This window comes from Euleptes europaea, chromosome 15 (genome assembly GCF_029931775.1).
Source record: "Euleptes europaea isolate rEulEur1 chromosome 15, rEulEur1.hap1, whole genome shotgun sequence".
Classification (NCBI taxonomy): Eukaryota; Metazoa; Chordata; class Lepidosauria; order Squamata; family Sphaerodactylidae; genus Euleptes; species Euleptes europaea.
Genome location: NC_079326.1, coordinates 55,052,986 through 55,071,803, shown reverse-complemented (window position 1 = coordinate 55,071,803; position 18,818 = coordinate 55,052,986). Strand labels below are relative to the sequence as shown.

General features: G+C 45.8%; 1 protein-coding gene across 1 annotated transcript in view; it reads right to left on the bottom strand.

The window, feature by feature from the left end:
* The window catches only part of MYO1B (myosin IB), a 101,532-nt gene that overhangs the window by 57,425 nt on the left and 25,289 nt on the right, over positions 1-18,818 (bottom strand). The window contains exons 3-5 of the mRNA XM_056861080.1: positions 7,873-7,967; positions 5,601-5,705; positions 1,519-1,565 (exon numbers count right to left, since the gene is read on the bottom strand). Of these exons, the coding sequence (XP_056717058.1) occupies positions 1,519-1,565; positions 5,601-5,705; positions 7,873-7,967 (247 nt within the window). The remainder of the gene's footprint in view (positions 1-1,518; positions 1,566-5,600; positions 5,706-7,872; positions 7,968-18,818) is intronic.

Here is an 18,818-nt window from a genome sequence, read left to right as displayed (position 1 = left end):
CATCACCTACTTGCCTAGTCCCTTTAACTGGAGATGCCGGGGATTGAACCTGGGACCCTCTGCCTGCCAAGCAGATGCTCTACCACTGAGCCACGGCCCCTCCCACTCTCTCTCTCAGCCCCACCTACCTCTCAGGGTGTCTGTTGTGGGGAGGGGAAGGAAAGGTGATTGTAAGCCGGTTTGAGTCTCCCTTAGGTGGTAGAGAAAGTTGCCATATAAAAGCCAACTCTTCTTCTTCTTCTACTTTAAGCTAATGATTTTGATGGAGACAATTGCAAATTCTCTAACTGCAGAGAATTTCCTCAGCCTGCAAATTCCGCTTTCAACGCTGGCTTTCAACGGTCATTTCATTTACGTAGCACCTTGGAAATTAATTTGTTTTCCTTCCTTTTGATACCCCAGCTTCAATTTTTACCTTCGTAAGTCACATCAGAATTCTAATAACTGGGTTATTTCTTTCTGCCCTAGGAGTTATAAGTCTCAAGAACTAGGTCATTTTTGCCAGCGCTTCCCTGCTCTAATGTGTTTCCAGTGATCTATGGAGCACTACTGTGTTACCCATTAAATCCCACATACAATTTTTTTTTGCCATCAAGTTACAGCTGATTTACGGCAGCCCTGTAGGGTTTTCAAGACAAGAGACGTTCAGAGGTGGTTTGCCATTGCCTGCCTCCGCATCACACCCCTGGTATTCCTCGGAGGTCTCCCATCCAAATACTAGCCAGGGTCAGGGCTGAGTGTGTGTGACTGGCCCAAGGTCACCCAGCAAGATTTTCTCTGCCTTTTAAGGAGAACAAAACTGGCTTACAGTCTCCTTCCCTTCCTCTCCCCATAACAGACACCTTGTGAGGTAGGTGGGGCTGAGAGGAGAGAACTGTGACTAGCCCAAGGTCACTCAGCAGGCTTCATGTGTAGGAGTGGAGGAAAGCAACCCGGTTCTCCAGATTAGAGTCCACCGCTCTTAACCACTACACTGCACTGGCTCTAACTTTAAGAGATGGTTTATATACCTTAGTAGGCATCTGACCTTCTAGTCCATGAATTCATCCTCCACTGTTTAGTATTTCAAGTTATAAGCGGGGGCGGGAGTAGACGGAACCCGCCAGATTTCTCCTCAAATTAATTCTACTTTTTCCAGCCCTTAAGTGGTTGCCGTGAAGCACAAATACAGTTCCTCAGACACTTGTACAATGTGAAATGAGTTGACCAGAGACCTAGCAAAGCATTAAAATTAACATCTGGCTTATAAAAGCTCAGCCAACTAATGAAAGTTTTAAGGGGCTGGGTAGACTCAGGTTCGAATCCCCTGAGTTCCCACGGCAGCTTTTTGTTTGCCTTGCTTTCAGAAACGGTACAGTACAGAACACGCGCGACCTCGCAGTGTCTTGATAAACAAAATAAATCACATATACAAAGACAAAAAAAGGGAGAAAAAAGGAAGCTATAAAGATTAGAAAACATCACTTCTATTGGGTTTTCTATAATGGATGCTGCTCCACATTTTATATGGATACTTACAAATCTAGAGGAGTTATCATTCCTTATGGTTTTGGCATTTCCGAAAGCTGGAAGAAAAATGGAGAGAGAAGTAAAATGTACACGAATATAGGTAAATATTCAAGTCAAACAAGAGAAAAAATCAATTTGGGTACATGGTAGCGTTATGTCCTAGTATTCTGACAGAGCGGTTCCTCAGTGGAACAGGCTTCCTTGGGAGGTGGTAAGCTCTCCTTCCCTGGAGGTTTTTAAGCAGAGGCTAGATGGCCATCTGTCAGCAATGCTGATTCTATGACCTTAGGCAGATCGTGAGAGGGAGGGTAGGAAGGATTGTGCCTGTGTTTTGCTCTCATGGCTCCTTTCTTACACGCCCAGGCCAATCGCCACTTTTGGGTCAGGAAGCAATTTTCCTCCAGGCCAGACTGGCCAGGGATCATGGACGGTTCCCCCCCCCCCATCATCTGGGCAAGGAGCAGGGGTCACTGGGGGGAGGAGGAGGGGAGGCAGTTTTGAATGTCCTGCATTGTGAAGGGGGTTGGACTAGATGACCCTGGTGGTCCCTTCCAAGTCTGATTCTGTGATGGATAGCTGCCACAATTCAAAGATAATTTTGTATGTAAAAGGACACAAAACATGGAGGGACTCTATAACAACCATCATTTTGTATGTGAACCGTTTTATGGAGATCGATTAGATGTACTGTTCATGAACATAACTGGGCAGGGAGGCGAAGCTCCTTTGGAGCCAGTGTGACCCCGCGCCACCTTATCATGGGAAAAAAATGGCACCTACGTCATCCTGGGGGAAAACACGCCGGCGTCAGGGAGCTGCAAAGCTGCGCTGGCCCCCGTCACCAGCACAGCCACGCCTGCAGGGAATTCCCAGAAGGGAAAGCCCACACCGGTGGGGGGAGCGTTCCCGGGCCATTCCAAGGGGTGGAGCTGATGTTAGTTAGCGTCCAAACCCCTTTCGCCCCAGAAATGCCCCCTCAAGCTGCGGCGTTGCTACACCACCTTTTCAGGTGGCATAGCCACGCTTTGCTCTATGGGGGCATTTTCGCTTTTTTATTTTAAAATTCTTTTTTTCTGTCCTTTCGGCAGCCAGGATGCCTCTGAGGAGGTGGTGCGGCTGTGCCGCACCCAGCTGCCATGGATCTACCCCCTTCAGGAATGGGCTGTATGACTAAATGTGTTTACTTTGTACTGACTCTCAAATTCAAATTCAAATTTATTTAGTCAAAGACCAGCAGAATCTGATACAATACCAAAAAATGTGTTGAAACTCTCTAATATTATTAATACAGTAAAATAATAATTCCCTGATCTAAATGCATAGGCTTCTAGGTGCTTCTAGGTGCTACTCCAACATTACAGGAATAGACATATCTATATACATAGATACTTACATACAAATATATACATACATATATATATATACATACATACATACATATATATATATATACACACACACACACACACACACACACACAAATATATACATAGAGAGAGAGAACACAAGAGTCACTGGAAAAGACAATAATGCTAGGAAAAGTGGAAGGCCTCAGGAAAACAGGAAGACCCAACAAGAGATGGATTGACTCAATAAAGGAAGCCACAGCCCTCAATTTGCAAGATCTGAGCAGGGATGTCAAAGATAGGACATTTTGGAGGACGTTGATTCATAGGGTCGCCATGAGTCGGAAGCGACTTGATGGCACTTAACACACACATGCATTACATCTAAGAGGTTACATTTAAATACACATAGAACTTTATACAGGGAGCTGGTCTGACTCTCAATGAGTCTAACATGCAAATTATAATTTCAGCTTGAGGTAGAAGAAAACTGCTTCTGGGGGAAAACTAAGGTCACTCACTGGCAGCGGAAAGAAATATTCTTGAGGCTTAAGATGGAGAAAAACGAGCAATAGCTGCATGTTTCATATTTACACAGCCTTTCCGAATTACTCACGGTGGCTTACAATACACTGCAAGCAGTTTCATGCCTAACAAGAGGACTTGGTATATACAACTCTATATCTATACACATGCCTCCCCATCTATCCGGTCATCTGTCCAGCATCTCCAAATGTCAGCGATGACTAGATGGTTGAGAATGATGCAGGGGGGAGCTATTTGTGATTTTGGGTATGGCGGCCAGCTTCTAGTACATACAACCAGGTTAACGGTAGTTCCCCCCAATATGATTGTATCCTCCTATAAACAAATGTGTCGAAGACCTGGCAACATAAAGCACATATAAACAAATACTATGCCGTGCTTTGATGCATTTTAGAAAACAGGTATTCTCCTTGTAGCAAGGGAAGGCGGCATGGTATAGCCTGATCTCGTCAGATTTCGGCAGCTAAGCGGGGTCGATACTTGGATGGGAGACCAACAAGGAAGTCTCTGTGGAGGAAGGCAATGGCAAACCTCCTCTGTTTCTCACTTGTCTTGAAAGCCCCTTGCGATTGGATCACACTTACATACATATTCTCCTTGTAGACCCACATCCAACCCCCAGGGCGACACCCCAAAAATCTCATTTTTGATTGCCAAGACACCATTAGGAATTCATGTGATGCAGAAGATTCAGAAACACTTTTTTTTAGTTCACAGCTGCCATTGGGGGAAGGGAAGACATTATGGGTATCAGGTGCAGGTTGGGAAATTCCTGGAAAAGTGGGGGTAGATCCTGGAGACAGCGGGATTGTGGAAAGGGAGGGACCTCAGCAGGGTATAATGCCACAAAGTCCACTCTCCAAAGCTGCCATTCTCTACACGGGAACTGATCTCTGTCATCTGGAGAGCAGTTATAATTCGGGGGGGATCTTCAGGCCACGCCTGGAGGTTGGCATCCACAGTAGACACGGGGGACTGATTCATTTTCTCCATCTAAATCCTGCATTCCCCCTAGCAAATTTTTGCTCTGCGAGGGAAAGCATACAAGCTTCCCCAGTTCACCACCCCCCCACCCCCCATGGCTGCTTTAAACTAAAGGGAGGAAAAATGGAGGAGGGGGAATATCCGAATCATGAAACGTCTGCACCGCATCTAGTTTGACTCTTTGCAATGATGATGACCTAACTGCATTCTGGCCCTCCTGACTCACGGGACGAAAGCGCCCACTGCTGTGGACAGAATCGGGCCCTCTGTCTGCCCTTTCCACAAATACACAATCAACGTTCAAGTCGCTGATATTTCCGCGGGTGGGAAAATGTTGTTTCTGCTTTAACAAATTTGCATTTCAAGACTTCCCCGGATCAAAAGCGCTGAAAGCCAAACAACAGAATATGTTGCTGGATAAGTTTTGGGATAAATGAAATAATTGTTTTTGGGGGGGGAATCTTAATGCAGAGTGCCGTTTGCAAGCAATAAATCATCTTTCAGGAACCGGGCCTTGGGGCTGCATAACATTACTCCCGTTGCGAAACACTGGGATCTTTTATAAATGATGCAAATCTAATACAAATGGTCCATTATAAAAGTCTGGAGACACATTCTTCAATTTCACCATAAGCTCATTGTTTCCCTATCTGCCTCTACAGTAGCTGCACCGGTTGGAATGCAGAGTGCGTTTACTGGAAACTTACTGGACAGGCAAAATTCTTATTGACAATTATAACGACGATCTGCTGGACAGCGTGGTGTAGTGGTTAAGAGCGGCGGTGTGGAGAAATGGAATCAGCTATCTAGGGAAATGGTGAGGCTCCCTCTCATTGGCAGTCTTCAAGCAGAGGCTGGACAAGCACTTGTCAGGGATGCTCTAGGCTGATCCTTCCTTAAGCAGGGGGTTGGACTAGATGGCCTGTATAGCCCCTTCCAACTCTATGATCCTACGAGGCCAAGGCAGAATATGTAAATGTACAAATATACCTGAAACATGAAGATCAGGTGAGAGGAGAAACGGGAACAAGCCTCCAAGACCTTTCCACCCCTCATTTGTGGGAGTTGCAGAAGATCAAATAAACTTTTGACCAGCTGAATTGTTTGTTTCCCATTATCGCAGTGAAAACCTTTTCGCTGCATGTTCAGAAAAATTGACAATAGTGTGTGGACAGCAACGCATCCATCAGTAGATGTTCGTCGCTAAATTCTTACCTTCAAGCACAGGATTAGACTGCAGGAGTTGTTCCTTCACTTGATTCACTTCCGCTCCCTTGCCACAAACGGCGGCTACGTAAGACATGACAAGTTTGCTGGCTTCTACAGATTAAAAGAAGAGTTAAAATTAGAGCAAGTCCATCCAATTTACTGCTACCAATCCCTGAAATATGAAACTATGCATCGTTAAATTGTGGAACTCCCTGCCCCAGGACGTGGTGATGGCTACCAACTTGGAAGGCTTTAAGAGGGGAGTGGACATGTTCATAGAGGAGAGGGCTATCCATAGTCAAAATGGCTCCTAGTCATGATGCATACCTATTATCTCCATGAGCATGCCTGTTATCTTAGGTGCTGTGGAACACAGGCAGGATGCTGCTGCTGCAGTCGTCTTGTTTGTGGGCTTCCTAGAGGCACCTGTTGGCCACTGTGTGAACAGACTGCTGGACCTGATGGGCCAGGGTCTGATCCAGCATGGCTTTTCTTATGTTCGTAAATAAACCCGGAAACATTTTGCTCAGGTTCAAGGTTTATTTTCTGGATTTGCCTACTTTAAAGCAAACTGAATTTTTTGCAGTGTGGCAATGAGCAGGCAAGGAAAGAAAGGACCTGCAACAAGGATCACATAACAAGTCTTCTGTTTTCGCCGTCACATTTTAATATTATTCCTTTCTCTCCGAATTCCTTGCTCACTGAAACTCAGAGTGAACACCCAAAAGATTAAGTCAAAAAGCATCACATGCACTCAGTTGCTTTCCCAATTGCTTGCTGTATCTGAGAAAGGGTTTTTTTTCCAGGAGAAGTGTGAATTTGCATTTGGAATATTCCCTCCATCGTGCCATCTCAGGCAATATGAGAAGAAGAAGAAGAAGAAGAAGAAGAAGAAGAAGAAGAAGAAGAAGAAGAAGAAGACTTGGTTTTTATATGCCGACTTTCTCTACCACTTAAGGAAGAATCAAACCGGCTTACGATCACCTTCCCTTCCCCTCCCCACAACAGGCACCCTGTGAGGTAGGTGGGGCTGAGAGAGTTCAGAGAGAACTGTGACTAGCCCAAGGTCACCCAGCTGGCTTCCTGTGCAGAAGTGGGGAAACCAACCTGGATCACAAGATTAGAATCCACCGCTCATGTGTAGGAGTGGGGAATCGAACCTGATTCTCCAAATTAGAGTTCACCGCTCCAGGTAGCCAAGGAGAAATATGGCAATGAATTTCTTCTTAGCTACTGTGTGTATGTGATGTGCCGTCAAGTATCTTTCGACTTACAGCGACCCTGTGAAGAAATGACCTCCAAAATGTCCTATCGTCAATGGCTGTGCTCAGGTCTTGTAAACTGGCCTTGGCTACTACCATAAGAAGAAATAGGGAATCAAAAGTGACTGATTCTGTCAAGTCAGACAATCCCTTGTGCAAAACAAATTGCCTCCCAGCTGTGGAAAGCCTAACTCTGTTGAAACTAGTGAACCTGACAGCTCTCCTTGAACAAGGCACGCCATTTCCTTACCTTTCGACGGGAATTATTCCAGACCTGCGTTAGGAAGCACTGAAACAGAAAACTATGGGGACTCGAAGTAGGGGACTGTGCTGATACGATGACCTTAGAATTATCCAGACATTAAGAGGCCCGCTATTCAAGAATAAACCCAACTCTTTGATCCAAGTGGAGCTTTGAGCAAATATCCAAGGTTTTTTTTTAAAGGAGAAACAGTTTGGCTTTAAAAGAGACTAATAATCCTGTATCTTCTGCACAGGCTGTGTAAGGCAGGGTCCCCAAACTTGTTGAGCCTGCGGGCACCTTTGGCTTTCTGATCTCGCCAGATCTCGATGGTATTGGAGCCAGGTAATCTGTTCATTGATTTCACTATATTCCATTAAGGCACATTTATTATCCTTCCATACCAATAAGTCTTGATAAGTAAGAAATTGTGCTGGTCTCAGTGGTTTCAATGTCAGCATCTCTTGTGTATCAGCATCTCTTGTGTAATGATCTCGCCAGATCTCGAATGCTACGCAGGGTCAGCCCTGGTGAGTATTTGCATGGGAGTCCAGGGTTGCTACGCAGAGGCAGGCGATGGCCAACCGCCTCTGAACGTCTCTTGCCTTGAATACCCTACGGGGTCACCACAAGTCAGCTGCGACTTGACGGCACTTCCCACCTCCATCGTCACAGGGAAAACAGCATGCTCCTGCTATCACGAAGCCGTCAGGCCCAGAGATCCCACAAATGGCTCCAAAAAGAGCGTTTTTATATGAAGGAAGCGGTACCTCACCTGTTTTTCCAGCTCCACTCTCTCCGGTGATTAGTATACACTGATCTTTATCCTGGTCCCTCAGAGATCGGTACGCCTCGTCCGACAGGGCAAAGCTATAGAGGGGAAATGTGATTAATTGAAGAAGACAGGTAAGACACCATGCATGATGCGCGCACTGTATTCTGCTGACACGGCGGTCAAGGGGAAAACATTGCTATCTAGGTCATTCCTATCACTATTGAGCAGGAACAAAGCGGATCTAATTCTTCCAGCCTCAGACACAAGAATTTCTCCACATTTGTCTGATAAAAGTTGGACTGATAGTTGAGAAAACATGTCCAAGTGAGTGCAAGCAACCATTGGGGATGGTGGGGGGGGTAGTAGTAGCAGTAGTAGTAGAAGCAGTAGTAGTAGTAGTAGTAGCAGCAGCAGCAGAAGCAGCAGCAGCAGCAGCAGCAGAAGAAGAAGAAGAAGAAGAAGAAGAAGAAGAAGAAGAAGAAGAAGAAGAAGAAGAGGAAGAGGAGGAGGAGGAGGAGGAGGAGGAGGAGGAGGAGGAGGAGGAGGAGGAAAAGTTGGTTTTTATATGCCGACTGTCTCTACCACTTAAGGAAGAATCAAACAGGCTTACAATCACCTTCCCTTCCCCTTCACCTCCCCACAACAGACACCCTGAGGTAGGTGGGGCTGAGAGAGCTCTAAGAGAGCTGTGACTCGCCCAAGGATACCCAGTTGGCTTCATGTGGAGGAGTAGGGAAACAAATCCAGTTCACCAGATTAGCCTCCGCCACTTATGTGGAGGAGTGGGAGAACCAACCCAGTTCACCCGATTAGAGTCTATCACTCATGTGGAGTGGGGAAACACACCCGGTTCTCCAGATTAAAGTCCGCTACTCATGTGGAGGAGTGGGGAAACCAACCCGGATGTCAAGATTAGAGTCCACCGCTCATGTGGAGAAGTGGGGAAACCAACCCAGTTGTCCAGATTAAAGACCACCGCTCATGTGGAGGAGTGGTGAAACCAACTCAGTTCTCCAGATTAGAGTCTGCTACTCATGTGGAGGAGTGGGGAAACCAACCCAGTTCTCCAGATTAGAGTCCGCTACTCATTTGGAGGAGTGGGTAAACCAACCCGGTTCTCCAGATTAGCCTCCGCCGCTCATGTGGAGGAGTGTGGAATCGAACCCGGTTCTCAGAGTCAACGGCTCCTAACCACCGCTCATAACCACTATTCCACAATGGCTTTTACACATAAGAGACCCGGCAGCCATTTGCATCTCTCCCATAATCTGCTTTTGGCACTGAATATCAGCTTGCATTGATTCTCATCTACTGCCTGTGTAATTTATGCAATCCTGAATTTGACTTTAAAAAATGTACAGAAGGTCAATGGCTTCAAATAACGACTAAAGTTATTAAAGCACTGGAATGTGTTTTTTTTGCAGCAGGGGGAGCGATGAAATGTACCCCTTTTCCACTGAGTGCGTTTCACAGTGTTGTACCACCACCTTCATCTGCATCAGTGTTAGCTCCTGCATGTTACTGAGACTGAACCTGTCAATTGACTTGCATTAAAGATCAAAATTCCATTTTAGATTAACTCATTTTTATGGGTCACGCTTCAGTGTAATTAAAAACAATTTAATTAAAATTAGATGTGATTTAACCTCTTAAAATTTAAAGAAAAAGTAATCCATCTTTAATCCACCATGGTTATTGCAGGTTCCCTCCCCCCCATAATAATTGCCGGCACAATTGTTACGATTACTGGCCAGACATGCTGTCTGACCTTTTTCCAGGGCATGAGGACTTCTATTTATACCAGTGGTTCCCAACCTTTTTTTGACCAGGGACCACTAGGACTTTTTTGTTCGATGCAGGGACCCCAAGGTTCAAAATAAAAATTCAGAGAATTTGAAAATAAACTTTAATCATAACTGTTAGTTAAACATTAAACTTAGAATAATATTTGAATATATATTTTTATAATAGAAAACTTTTAATTGAAAAATATTAATTTATTATTTGTTTATAACTTTGTTTCGCGGACCTTAATTTAGTTCTCGCGGACCCCTGGGGGTCCATGGACCCCCGGTTGGGAACCAGTGATTTATACAGACATATTGTGTGTGTGTGTGTGTGTGTGTGAGAGAGAGAGAGAGAGAGAGAGAGAGATTCGATAAATTAGATAAATTAGATAAGATATGGGTGGCCCTATAACAAATTACAGAAGGAAATATGTATGTGTGGAGAGGGCGGAATATCTGAAATAAACCAAAGGAAAACATTTTCCAAGACGTGACTTAGAACTGCTTAGGAAAAAGGACACTGAAGAAGAAGAAGAACTGGATTACAATTGCCTTGCCTTCCCCTCCCCAAAACAGACACCTTGTGAGGTAGGTGGGGCTGAGAGAGTTCGGAGAGAGCTGTGACTGGCCCAGGGTCACCCAGCAGGCTTCATGTGGAGGAGTGGGGAAACCAACCCAGTTCACCAGATTAGAGTCCACCACTACTAACCACCACACCTTGCTGGCTCTGCAGAACATTTATGCAAAAAGAACAGCAACGCAAAAATTTTATCATTCACAGAAACACAAAATTAATATAAACAAGCGCCCATTTAGAAACTGGTTTTTCGATGTTAAACTTTTTAAACCAAGCACATATGGTGCTTGTAGAAACATAAATATTGTTTGCCAAGTTTTCCGGCTAGATGCTTTATAGACGTTTGGAAACCGCATTCAGAAAGAGGACAAAGGCCTGGAAGAAAGTTTTAAGAAATTCTATCTTTCGTCCATGTCAGCTGTCTTTCATGGCAACCAGAAACCACTGGCTGAGCTCGCTAAACCCCAATGACGTGGTGCTTTCAAACGGCCTCTCCTCTCCGGGAAAACTCCTCGGATACAAATATTGAATGGCTCGATCCGCCAGCAGCCATTTTTAGACTGACCACAAGTGGCGACCCATGAGCCTTGGCCGCAAACTCGCCGATTCAACATTTACGGAGGCCTCTGCCATGTCAACCTTGACTCAGCCAAGCTCAATGTAACCAAGAGCAGCTGGATTTTACACAGGGCTTTAAATTACTTTCCAGCGTTAATATCCACCTCTTCCGCATTAGCTGTGCTTCTGGACCCCATTGATATGAGGAAGTTTGTCGAAACGCCGTCTTAAAGGATAAGCGACATCTCGTCGAGGATTTATCCAGAGGATATCACTGTGGTTCTGGCTGGCACAAATAACTAGCAATTTAAAACTTCCTCCTTCCGTCTAATAGTATATGATATTGTATGAGACAGCGTGGTGCGGTGGTTAAGAGCAGCGGACTCTAATCTGGGGAACCGGGGTCGATTCCCTACTTCGCCCTACGAAGCCTGCTGGGTGACCTTGGGCCGGTCCTCTCCGAACTCTCTCAGCCCACGCAGAGGCAGGCAATGGCAAACCACCTCCAAATGTCTCTTGCTTTGAAAAACCTGCCTATGGGGTCGCCATAAGTCGCAGGCAACGTATGGAGACCCCATAGGTAGGTTTTCCAAGGCAAGAGACGTTCGGAGGTGGTTTGCCATTGCCTGCCTCCGTGTCATGCCCCTGACTCTTGCCAGGGTTGATGCTGAGAGTGTGTGACTGGCCCAAGGTCACCAAGCAAGTTTCCATGGCGGAGTGGGGATTCGAACCTGGGGTTCCCAGATCCTAATCCAACACCTTGACCACTACACTACAGAAGAAGAAGAAGAAGAAGAAGAAGAAGAAGAAGAAGAAGAAGAAGAAGAAGAAGAAGAAGAAGAAGAAGAAGAAGAAGAAGAAGAAGAAGAAGAAGTTGTAGTAGTAGTAGTAGTGTCAGGTAGAGGTATTTCACTTCACCTGCTGCTTGGTCTTTTTTAAGTGGAGATGCCAGGGATTGAACCTGGGACCTCCCGCATGCCAACAAGGTAAATTAAAAAAAATTATGCACACACACACACACACAAAAACCCTCCTGATGCTCAGCGCAGCATCTGATACTGTGCAAAGGGACACGGTAAAAAAGGAAAACCAGCAGTCCACAGAGAGAAGCATTTTCTGCTCAGACACAAGGCGGTTTTTGTGCCATCCTTTTCGATACCGGCCCTTAACTAAACGCTAAATGGGGAATATCAGTGTCGTTGTTCCTTTTAACAACTCAGCCTCGAGTATTTTGAAAGGAACAACAATCTGCTCTGAATACCAGAGAAGCCGCTCAGGAGAGAAGCGGCAGATTGTAAGGGTAATGATAATGCAGTCAAGTTAGAATTATGTGCAGCAAGGTAGATACAGAATATTCAGGAGGGTAACCCTGTTACTCTATAGTAGTAGGACAAAGCTCCATTTGTCAGATATAAGTAAGAATGAAGAGTGGCGGGTCCCCTACAGAGAAGCTTCAAAGGGAGATTACAAGGCTGAATCGCTGAACAAGAATACATTAACGAATTCAGGACAATGGTCCTGCCAGGGCTAAATAGGGACACAGGATTCTTACCCAAATTCAGATGCTAATTTTCTGCCTTCCCAACCTCTATGCTTATTGCTCAGCTTCAATCAAGCTGATGGTGCTTTGCATTGTTGGTCTGCATCCTGGCTCCAGCTGGCTCCATCCAGCTGCATCCTGGCTCCAGCCAGCATGGTATAGTGGTTAAGAGCGGTGGTTTGGAGCAGTGGACTCTGATCTGGATTCCCCACCCCTCCATATGAGCGGCAGATGCTAATCTGGTGAACCCGGTTGGTTTCCCCACTCCTACGCATGAAGCCAACTGGGTGACCTTGGGCTAGTCACACTCTCTCAGCCCCACCTACCTCACAGGGTGTCTGTTGTGGGGAGAGGAAGGGATGGTGATTATAAGCCGGGTTGATTCTTCCTTAAGTAGTGGAGAAAGTCATCATATAAACACCAACTCCTCCTCCTTCTCTCTCCCGCCTGCCTCAGCATGGGCTGAGAGAGTTCAGAGAGAGCTGTGACTGGCCCAATGTCACCCAGCAGGCTTCCTGTGGAGGAGCAGGGAATCGAACCCGGTTCTCCAGATTACAGTTCACTGCTTTTAACCACTACACCCCAATGGCTCTGGTGCTACTAGACTCAAATATTGTTCTACAGAATATTCAGAAGCACAGAAGAATACATATGAAAGAATCATCAATAATCATTATTTTTGCTGAGAAGGGAAATACAACAACCATTACCAGTGGCCTTTAAAAAAAACTCCATTGCTTCAAAACTACACTTCACACAGAATTTGAAACTGGGAAGGATAATATATGCACCACTGTGTCTTATCATGGGAGCTACTGAGAATCCTAAGGACATTTAAAGGGTTCCTGTGCATTCAAAAAAAAGAGGTAGTAAGTACAGGCAACCAGCAATGCCTTACTTGCTTGCAACGCATCCCCCTTGGATTTCAGAAGCATTTAAATGTCAGTTGTCATTTTCCTGCTCCAGTTTACTTAAATGCATTAGCTATTTTGTCACACTCTGCTGAAAGAAAGAGCCCTGGCCCGGGTGGCACAGCCTAGCCCGATCTCGTCAGACCTTTTAAAGCCTTCCAAGTTGGCAGCCATCACCACCTCCTGGGGCAGGGAGTTCCACAATTTCACTATGCGTTGTGTGAAGAAATACTTCCTTTTCTCTGTTTTGAATCTCTCACCCTCCAGCTTCAGCAGATGACCCCCGCGTCCTGGTATTATGAGAGAGGGAGGAAAGCTTTTCGGGAGGAGAGCGGGATAAAAATATACTGCATAAATCCCATTTTCACTCTTAGCAACATTTAGCCATCTGTAGATGATGAGCGAACCCATCACTCTGTGACGGCGAATGGCAACGTATCAATGCGTATCCCCTCATATCGTTAACATCCCTAGCTATAAACCTCAACTGAATGCCAGTCTTCAGAGCGGCTGTGTAATTACGGAACCCAATACCGTTCTTCTCGTTTTAAGAGTTTCAAACCATCTGTTGCAAATTATTTCGCCAAGATGTCAGCAAGGCTGCGCTTGAAAATGAAAGGGGAGCTTGTTGGAAAGGATTCGTGTCGAAAGCAAGCATATCAGTCGACCGCAGTAAGAAACCCTCCCCTGACCGAGTTTCTTCTGGATGACATTTAAGCATTGGAATAATTTACTCCTTTAAAACTACCTATTAAAATTGCTCCATGTTGGCCCCCTTCCTTTTGTAAAATTATATTTCAGAGATGCAAGGATTCCATCAGGGCTTTTTCTCTCCAGTTTTTATTTGCAACTTACACGGTATTCAATTTTTTAAAAGCCGATCATCATTAGGTTCGTTTCAGAAGGGAATTCACAATCCCACAATCGTATTCTAGGGGGGAGGGGCCGTGGCTCGGTGGTAGAGCATCTGCTTGGCATGCAGAAGGTCCCAGGTTCAATCCCCGGCATCTCCAGTTCAAGGGCCTAGGCAAGTAGGTGATGTGAAAGACCTCTGTCTGAGACCCTAGAGGGCCATATCATAGGGAGGGGCCATGGCTCAGTGGTAGACCATCTGCTTGGCATGCAGAAGGTCCCAGGTTCAATCCCCGGCATCTCCAGTTAAAGGAACCAGGCAAGTAGGTGATGTGAAAGACCTCTACCTGAGACCCTGGAGAGCCACTGCAAGTCTGAGGAGACAATACTGACTTTGATGGACCAGTATAAGGCAGCTTCATGTGTTCATGTCATGAGTCCCCAATGGAAGACAGGAGACAGGCAAATCTCCCTGGGGAAAGAGTTCCAGAGTTCTAGTGCCATGACCGAGAAGGCCCTGTCCCAGGGTGCCACCTGCTTAAACTCAGAAGGTGGAGGAAACCAACGTAGGGCCTCCGAAGACGACTATGGTGGTCAGATGGGTTCATAAGGGAGCATGCAGCCCTTCGGGCATGCTTAGACTTCAATTATGGCAACCTTTCAATGAAAGGGAGCTTCAGATTCATGAAAGAGCTACTAAGGACACACACACACCTAGGGTTGCCAGAGCCAGGTTGGGAAATACCTGGAGATTTTTGTGGAGGAGCCTGAGGAGGGAGGGGATTGGGGAGGGGTTTCAATGCCATAGAGTCCAATGGCCAACGCGGCCATTTTCTCCAGGTGAATTGATCTCTATCGGCTGGAGATCGGTTGTAATAGCAGGAGATTTCCAGCTAGCATGTGGAGGTTTAATACAAAAAATACAGCACAAGGCTCACAAAATGCTTAACCCATAATGCAAGAAATGTTTATAGTTCACCATAAGTAAACATTTCTTGCATTGTGGGTTAAGCATTTTGTGAGCCTTGTGCTGTATTTTTTGTATTAAGCCACACTTATTGCAGCATAGGGGATTACTTTTGTTTGTTTCTAGTACCTGGCGGTTGGCAACCCTATACATATTTGCTCTTCATGGCATGACTGATGTTGGCACCCTCTGACTACCTCAAGACATGAGCAGGGAGTGGTCTCTTCAGCCAAAGTCTTTTGTGATTTGTTAGGCAAAATCTTTAGGCAAATTATTTCAAAACCCATCAACATCCCCCCCCCCAAAACACACACACACAAAGCCAAGTAGTCACAATTTTCAACCAAGAAGGGAAGCCGTTCTTTTTTTTTTAATGTGGCGTCACCTGCCTCTTTTTTTATTTCACGTGCCCATTTCTCCCAGATGCCTGCAATTCCCCCTGACAACACAGCTCTTCTCTTTCCTGAGATCTGTCCTTCCACAGTTGCCATAAGAGGTTGCCGTGCTTGAGTTCCAGCGTGGTGTAGTGGTTAAGAGCAGGGGACTCTAATCTGGAGAACCGGGTTTGATTCCCCACTCCTGCACATGAGCGGCGGACTGTAATCTGGAGAACCGGGTTCAATTCCCCATTTCTCCAAATGAGCGGTGGACTCTAATCTGGAGGACCGGGTTCAATTCCCCACTCCTCCCAGTTCTCCAGATTAGAGTCCGCCACTCATGTGGTGGAGTGGGGAATTGAACCCGGTCCTCCAGATTAATGAGTGGCGGACTCTAATCTGGAGAACTGGGTTCAATGCCCCATTCCTCCAAATGAGCGGCGGACTCTAATCTGGAGAGCCGGGTTCAATTCCCCACTTTCCCCCATGAGCGGCGGACTCTAATCTGGTGAACCGGGTTGGTTTCTCCACTCCGCCACATGAAGCCTGCTGGGTGACCTTGGGCTAGTCCTCTCCGAACTCTCTCAACCCCACCTACCTTCACAAGGGTTTGTTGTGGGGAGAGGAAGGGAAGGTGATTGTAAGCCGGTTTGATTCTCCTTAAAAAGGTAGAGAAAGTTGGCATATAAAAACCAACTCTTCTTCTTCGAAGAGGGAATTGTCTTTCTAGCATAACGGCTGCCTTCGAGATACTCCCTTCACTGACCTTCTTACCACACTTGTTCTTCTGCAGTGCGTTCTCCTCACCAGTCAAACCCGCGCTTGTTCATGGCAGGTGGCAGATCCCTCTTCTACAATGCCCCACCATCTGGAAGGCCCTCCGAGCCTTCAGGGCTAATTGACCCCCCCAGTTCTTTTCAAACCCCACAACGCTGGTTCCCACATAGGTCCTAGCTCTTAAATGCTCCCTGAAGGGGAAAGACAAAATCAGCCAATGCGCATTTCTCTTCCTCATTATCAGAGTCTCAAAGCGGGGTGCCGCGTACGTCTCTCGTCTGCAATACGCGCAGCTTGGATTTATTTGTTTCTCTTTAAGTTCCCGTAGAAATGTATTAAGTTTGAGCCACGGCGTTAATTATTCAAAGCGATTTCTCGGCAAAATGGCACCGGAGCATCAATTTGATTCAGCGCTTTAGATGGAAATGTAAGGAAGAGAAAATTGCCTTCCAAGTATTTTACGATTTTTTAGTAGGGTGGGAAATAGGAGGGGGGGCATAAAAGAGAAAGGGAATGGGACTCAATGCTAAAAATAGGAAGTCTTCACATTTGCAAATTTTACAATGAACAGCTGCAATTCCTACGTTTAACATATACACTAAAGGAAAAGACGGAGTTCATGCATCTTGGAAATCACCTGGTCTTGCCTCTGCTGCCCAGGTTCCCTGGATACGCTAGCCACACAAGTCATGACAGTGAGCGGAGGAGGCTAATCTGGTGAACCGGGTTCAAATCCCCATTCCTCCACATGAAGCCAGCTGGATGACCTTGGGCTAGTCACAGCCCTCTCCGCTCTCTCAGCCCCACCTACCTCACAGGGTATCTGTTGTGGGGAGGGGAAGGGAAGGTGATTGTAAGCCGGTTTGATTCTTGCTTAAGTGGTAGAGAAAGTTGGCATATAAAAACCAACTCTTCTTCCACTAAAGACCAACATGGTTTTCCACCTGAAAACGGGCTTAACTATTGCTACAAGTTACTAGAGGTCCATCTTAAACACGGGCAAGGCCGGCAAGGGATTTGTGTAAAGGTTTGATTTTATTAAAATGGTCTCAACACTGTCAAGGTCCATCTCGTATCACACCCGTCGAGGGATTTGCGTTCCCAACAGTCAACGTGTAACTTTTTCTACTCCTTCCCATAACTCACAAAGCCTTCTTTTTCGCCGGTAAAACTATTAGTCACATAAAAAATCCAGATGGCACATATGGTGGCCTTGTTATTTATTAAAGACCAGGGCTGGGAGATTCCGGCTTTCAGCTTGTCAAAGAATAGACCGCTGCTAAGAATTTCGGGCAACCCGCTCATTATTGTTACTTTAAAGAACGGCCTTGGGGCAGCAGATGGATGCTATTCATACGCTGTTAAAATTGGAAAGGGGGGGGAATTAAGGCCTTAAACATAATGGGCCATTTTCCAATGAAAGGGATTGGCAGCTGCCCTTAATTGCGGCTAATACGACCATTAGTGGTTGTGATCGCCAATTGCAATTAAACATAAGCAGACCAAGTCATTCCTACTCTCGCGTTTGTCGGATTCACACAGAGTTGTACACAGACCGTTCTTATTTCCTCTTACTTTGTAGCTCGATTCCTTTAAAAAAAAGTATCCTCAGCATTCTTTATGCATTGACTTCCTTTTCCTTGAGGGATTGATTGACAAACGGTTTCCCAAGATGCGTCGAATCTACCGAGAAACCCATCTGACAAAATCCGCTGGTTCCCAAGTTTACATTTTTGGAAAAACATCCTTCCTCTAAAACACAATCAGAAAGCCTGCCGACTTCCTCGTTTCGAAATCTAAGATTACCTCCCATTTTAAGGCAACAGAACCACTTCTATGTCTGAGAAGACTGAGAGGTGATATGATAACCATCTTCAAGTACTTGAAGGGCTGTCATATAGGGGATGGTGCCAAGTCGTTTTCTGTTGCTCCAGAAGGTCGGACTAGAACCAACGGGTTGAAATTAAATCAAAAAAGTTTCCGTCTAGACATTAGAAAAAACTTTCTAACAGAGCGGTTCCTCAGTGGAACAGGCTTCCTTTGGAGGCGATGAGCTCTCCTTCCCTGGAGGTTTTTAAGCAGAGGCTAGATGGCCATCTGTCAGCAATGCTGATTCTATAACCTTAGGCGGATCATGAGAGAAAGGGCACCTTGGTCATCTTCTGGGCATGGAGTAGGGGTCACTGAGGTGTGTGTGGGGGAGGTAGTTGTGAAATTCCTGCAGTGTGCAGGGGGTTGGACTAGATGACCCTGGTGGTCCCTTCCAACTCTATGATTCTATTAGGTGAGAATTTATTGGCTAAAATGACAGCTTACCCAACTTACGTTGCAACAAAGCTCATGACTTCATATTAAGCAGTCTTAGGCCTGGTGTTGGACAATGCCTCCCTTTTCAGTGCCCAGGATAGAGCAGGGTCAACATCCATGAATTCATGTGTGTGTGTTAAGTGCCGTCAAGTCGCTTTCAACTCATGGCGACCATATGAATCAATGTCCTCCAAAACACCCTATCCTTAACAGCCTTGCTCAGGTCTTGCGAAATGAGGGCCATGGCTTCCTTTATAGAGTCAATCCATCTCTTGTTGGGACCTTCTGCATAC